We start from the raw sequence: 6,150 nt of genomic DNA, 5'->3' as shown, positions 1-6,150 counted from the left end.
AGGCTGGTGGTTCAAACCCACCAGCCACTCCTCAGAAGGAAGATGGGGCAATCTACTTCCGTAGTGATACTGCCTAGGAAACCCAAGGAGGGGTCACTATGAGCCACGTCTGACTCAATGGCACATAACAACAACGACAGACAAGTTATATAGCCTAAATATTAAACTCTAAGTATTAAATTAAATAATATGCATCATGTATATGCCTCATAATATAGGTTCTTGCTTTGTTAACAAGGTACTACCTTTTGCATTCTTCTGGTCTCCAAATTCCTGGAGATTCAAACTGCCTATTTGGCTTTTCCACTTGTATCCCTAATTCACATGTCATATTTAATAGGTTTGAAAGATTTAATTTTAATTCCTCAAATCTCCATTTTCCTTATCTCATCAATAGTTCATAATTTACCTAGATGTCTGAACCAAAAATCTGGTACTCATCCTTGATACTATCCATTCCTTCTCTCACCTTCCCTGATCTAACAAGACATCTTTTTGGCTTTCCTTCAAATTACATCCCAAATTGGTAAAATTGTTTTTCCAGTTCCACCTGCATCTTTTTTCCAAATGCTCTGAGGGGAATGAAGTCCAAATTTCTCCTTCATAGCCAATCAAATTTCTCCTCCATGGTCCTGCAAGATCTGATCTATAGACTAGCCCAGCCACAGCCTCCTTTTCCTCAAAGATTCAGGCTCTGTCCTCTTTAGGCTTCTTCATTTGTAGTTTCTTCTGCCTCAACTACAATCTCCCAGCTTTTTGGTGTCTTGTTCTCATTTGTTATTTCAAGTCCTCAGCTCATTGTTCATCACTTCAGTGAAGCCTTCCTTGACTAATGCAACAACACAAATGCAACACACTGCCATTGAGTTGGAACCAACTCATAGCAACTCCTCCTTGGGTTTCTGAGGGGGTATCACTAAGGAAGTAGATTGCCCAACCTTCCTTCCAAGGAGTGGCTGGTGAGTTTGAACCACCAGCCTTCTGGTTAGCAGTCAAATGTCTTAGGCACGACACTACCAGAGTTGCCCCCTACTCAATCTAGTAAACATTGCTCCACTTCTGTCCATCACTCTCCTTCAGCACATCCTCTTTGGTTTCAAACACAAATTTTCTGTAATTATGTTTTCTATATGTTTGTTTGTTTTTTCTCTCTTCCAACTGGAGTATAAATGCCGTGAACAAAGGGGTCTGATTTGTCTTATCTGGCCCTGTATTCCTAGAACCTACAATATTATTTGAATGAATGAATGAGTGACATTTATGATCCTGTTCCTAGATAGACTTGCAGTATGGCTACTGTTGCCTAACTTAAACAACAACAACAACAAAACCTAACTCACTGTCATCGCTTGAATTCATTTTTACAGTGACCTGCTCCCCCTACCCCCACTGGGTTTCCAAGGTGGTAAACCTCTACAGAAGTAGATGGCCCCATCTTCCTTCCTTGGAGTGGCTGCCAGGTTTGAACTGCCAACCTTCTGGTTAGCAGTTAAATGACTCAGGCACTGAACCATGAGAGCTCCTTTAGTAAAGTTATTTATATTACATAAACTATGCTGCAGGAGCCCTGCAGAGGATCAAGTTCTACCATATTCCTCACTAACCAATATTCAGTGCAGCATTAATATTAAACAAATGGAGAACTTGGTCCAATAAGAAATAGTATAATAATGCTTCAGTAACGTAGAAAACTGGAAGACAAAGAAATCAAGAAGAATAGCTTTCCTACTCTCATAAGAAGTGAAGTATGTACCCCATCTCTCAAGACTAAGTTAGTCTAACTTTTTTAAAGATAGTACAGCTGCAAGCAGTTTTAAAAAGGCATGCCCAATGTTTTTGCCAAAGAAGATTTTGCAGTTGGAGTTCAGAAAAACAAAAGAAGAAGGAAGAAGGGGTGAAAAACTTTGAGGTGGAGAAAGGCAACCCTAGGGAGTTTTTATGCAACTACATATAACATTCAACTCAGAACAGGACTTTTGTCTACAGGTAAGTCCACTTTGGAAGATACTACTTAAGCTGACATTGAGGAGCTCTGGTGCTGTAGAGGTTAAAACATTTGGATGCTAACCAAAAGGTTGGCAGTTTGAACTCACCAGCTGCTTCACAGGAAAACTATGAGGCAGTCTGCTTCTGTCAAGATTTACAGGCTGGTGAACTCTATGGGTTCTACTCTGTCTTTAGGGTCGCTATGAGCCAGTATCACTTCAATGGCGGTGGGCTTTGTGTTTAACCTGACATTGACAGCATATCTAGATTTGCTTAGAGAACATGTGTGTGCTTTCTTTTCTTTAAAGATTTATTTCCAACAAATGTTTACAGAACTTCATATGATGGTTTATGAGACACTGTGTTTTAATTCTTTGAGGGTGAGAACCCTGTCACTTGTTCACCCTCTGGCCCTTCCTTAGTCCACTCCTATTCTGTCTGCCTAATAGACACTTCCCCTCAAAGCAAGTTCACTGCAAGGAATATAGGACAACAAAAAAGCAAGATGTCATTGAAGAAATAAGACGTCATAACAGAATGACTTCTTTCTCTTTTTCCTAATCTCTGAACGAAGAACTATTTGTCCCAGTTTTGTGTAAAATCAAAGAGATCAGGTAATACAATGCATCTTTCTTAAAGAAAAAAGCTTTCTTTTGGACAGAGATGTTTATTTCCCTCTCAGCTTCTCAATTTGCATCAAAGTAAATTCTTATAATTAGCTCATCACCAAAAAACTAAATAAATAAAAACAAAGAACTAACTAAGAGATTTAGAGGAGCTCTGGTGGCGTAGTGCCTAAGGAATTTGACTGCTAACCAGAAGGCTGGTGGTTCAAATTCACCAGCCACTCCTTGGAAGGAAGATTGGCCAATCTACTTCCATAGCAATACTGCCTTGGAAACCCAAGGGGGGGTCGCTGTGAGTTGGGTCCAACTCAATGGCAGTGAATTTAGTTTTTTGGTATGCCCTCAGAGTCCCTAGTTTGTATAAACAGTTGATACTTTCAGCTGCTAACAGAAGGTTTGGTGGTTCAAGCCTTGGAAGAAAGGTCTGGTGATCTACTTCCAAAGAATCACTATTGAAAATCCATGGAGCTCAGTTCTACTCTGACACACATAGAGTTGCCATGAGTCAGAACTGATCCAATGGCACCTGGAACTGTGTCCTAAGTAAAACTATTTATAGTTTATATTTATAGTCATGGAAACTTATCTGAAGGTGGCTATTATCCCAAAGAAGGGGATTTTCCCTATTTAAACCTAGTCTAGAAATCACTAAAGAATATGACAAAATCTAGAAGGGAAAACATGTGAAATTGTAGCATTATAATTGACCTATTAGGGGTATTCAGGTAAGAGCACAACCATGATATTGGCAAAGTCTCCCTAAAGAGAAAGAAAATTAAAAAGACAAAGTGCATTTTTCTAGAATTCTATATCTTAGCTATGGATCTCAGGGAATCCAGTTATTTGAAGCACATACAGATGGCTTCTGCCACATGGAAGTGGGTCAGGACCTAGGCAGAAGGTCTCTCCATACTAAACTCTATGCTCCCGGTGAATAAAAATATTTTGTCAGATAAATTATTCAGTTCTATGTTCCTTACTAAGTTCACGTTCCCTCTATAATCTCAGATGCTTAATAAAGTCTTGTTTAGATGCTTCTGGTTTATACTCAGGTGTGCCATGGGTAGTCCTAGGTAGCACAAATGGTTAAGCACTTGACTACTGACTAAAAGCTTAGGGGTTTGAACTCACCCAGTTATGGCTTGGAAAAGGACCTGGTTATTTGCTTCCAAAAGGTCAAAACCCTGAAAATCCTGTGGAGCACAGTTCTCCTCTGAAACACATGGGGCCACCATGAATCAGAATCAAATGAATGGCAACTGTTTTTTTTTTTTTTTTTTGGTTTGGTGCTGTGGGTAATTAAATGATGATTTCATGTCTAGAGGGCATTTTAGCCAGAGAGGGAAAGAGAAGATATCCCAATCCATCATCTGCACCCTAAACTATGATGGTGATGGCAAAGATGATGAGAGATCTCCTAGCCTAGGGACAGATGTATTATTGCAGATTTTGCCCTCCCCCATGTGGGGTGCATCTTCTGTTTCCATTAGTGAAGTGTCTGGTGTTGATTTTGTTAAAGAAAAATACCACTGTTTGCTTGTTTTCCCCGTGGGCTTCCATATTGTATATTTATCTATTTATATTCTGATTTGAGCGAAAGTTTACAGAACAAATTGGTTTTCCATTCAACAATTCATATACATTTTGCTTTGTGACATTCATTGCAAACCCCACAATGCACCAGCACTCTTCACTTCTTTGTAACCTCAAGAATATTTAGAAAATGAAACATTTGAAAAACAATTTGGAAAGACAAATGAGACCAGGAAGAGGAAAGCAATTTCTGAGGGCAAAAAAAGCAAACAAACTAATTAAGATAAACTTCAGGCTGTTGCAAGTATCTCTGCTTGTCTATTTTTCAGATGGTGGCAATTTATCAAAAGCATATGACAATGGCTGTTTAGGTAAGGAGACAAGTGAAAAACAAAGCAGAATTTCTTTTTAAGTTTATAAAACAAAACAAATGTCTATTCTAATGTAATCATTAATTCAAAAGAAAAAATTAAAAAAGTACAAGTATCCTTAGTCCTTTCCTAATGAACAGACTTTTAAAAGACTTTAACATTAGAATAGTTGCTCTCTGTAAGCACAGTGCATATCTAATTTCAAAATCTGAAATTTTAATCACTCCACATGTGAAGTAGACCCAATTATGAGTCAGTTTTATCCTGCCACAATACAAATCACATTAGTACATTTCCAGATAGCTCTATTTTATTTTTTCTAACTTGTTTTATATTTATTTTATCTTGTGGTATCCCATGCATCCCTATAAGCCACCTGAACTAGTTCCTGGAAAAAAATGGAGTATAAACAAACAACTAAAAATCACTTTTTCTTTCTCAATAATTTTTCTCTCTGAGATTTCTTCTCCTCCCTGACAATGACTTCTCTTACCTTAGGTTGTTTGCAAAGGTAGCGACAAAGTTCTCCAATATACTGAAATACTGTCACGTTATACTTTTTGCAGTCATTCCAAAATTGGCTTGCTGAAAATTTCTTCTTTAACACACAAGTAGCACCTATGAGAAAAAGGAAAAAATAAGCAGCAGGGAAAAAATTAAAAGGCACAAATAATATAAAATACAAAAGACGTTGCTCTGTCTAGAACATTTTTGCTCACTTTCAAGACTTTTGTAACACATCATGGACCACTTACATCGAGCTCATTTGCAAACAATGAATTATAAAATGTTTATGGCTTGTTGTTATTAAGTGCCTTCGAGTCACTTTCAACTCATAGTGACCCCATGCACAGGAGAACAAAACACTGCCCGATTCCACGCCAGCTCCATGATCCTTGCTATACTTGAGATCATTGTCGCAGCCACCGTGTCAATCCACTCGTCGAAGGCCTTCCCCTCTTTTGTCGACCCTCCACCTTACCAAGCATGACATCCTTCTCCAGGGAATGGTCCCCTTTGACAACATGACCAAAGTAGGTGAGATGAAGTCTGGCCATTGTCGCTTCCAAGGAGCATCTCAGCTGCACTTCCTCCAGGATAGATCTATTAGTTCTTTTGGCAGTCCATGGTACCTTCAGCATTCTTCCCCAGCAACACAACTCAAAAGCATCAAACTCTTCTTCGGTCTTCCTTCTTCATTGTCCAGCTCTCACATGCCTATGGGGAGATTGGAAATATCATGGCTTGTGTCAAGCACACCTTGGTCCTCAAGGAGACATCTTGCTCCTCAGCACTTTCAAGTTCCTTCGCAGCTGACCTGCCCCGTGCTACATGTCATCTAATGTCCTGACTGCTGCTTCCATTGGCATCGATTGTAGAACCAAGCAACATGAATTCTTTAACAACCTCAATCTTTTCTCCATTTATCGTGATGCTGCTTATTGGTCCAGTTGTGAGGATTTTTGTCTTCTTTATATTGAGATGTAATCCATACTGCAGACTGTGTTCCTCAATCTTCATCAATAAGTGCCTCAAGTCATCCTCACTTTCAGCAAACAAAGTTGTATCATCAGTGTATCTCAGGTTGTTAATGATTCTTCCTCCAATCCTGATGCCACGCTTTCCTTCATATA

The 6,150-nt window shown here is 39.0% G+C and overlaps 1 protein-coding gene across 1 annotated transcript in view; it reads right to left on the bottom strand.

Moving 5' to 3' along the window:
• Nucleotides 1–6,150, bottom strand: part of SLC27A6 (solute carrier family 27 member 6) — a 152,828-nt gene that overhangs the window by 90,418 nt on the left and 56,260 nt on the right. The window contains exon 4 of the mRNA XM_007947459.1: nt 5,010–5,134. Within this exon, the coding sequence (XP_007945650.1) occupies nt 5,010–5,134 (125 nt within the window). The remainder of the gene's footprint in view (nt 1–5,009; nt 5,135–6,150) is intronic.

The sequence above is a fragment of the Orycteropus afer genome, unplaced genomic scaffold, assembly GCF_000298275.1.
Source record: "Orycteropus afer afer isolate SDZICR_OR568_19922 unplaced genomic scaffold, OryAfe1.0 scaffold00185, whole genome shotgun sequence".
Lineage (NCBI taxonomy): Eukaryota > Metazoa > Chordata > Mammalia > Tubulidentata > Orycteropodidae > Orycteropus > Orycteropus afer.
This window is presented reverse-complemented; position numbering and strand designations above follow the sequence as displayed.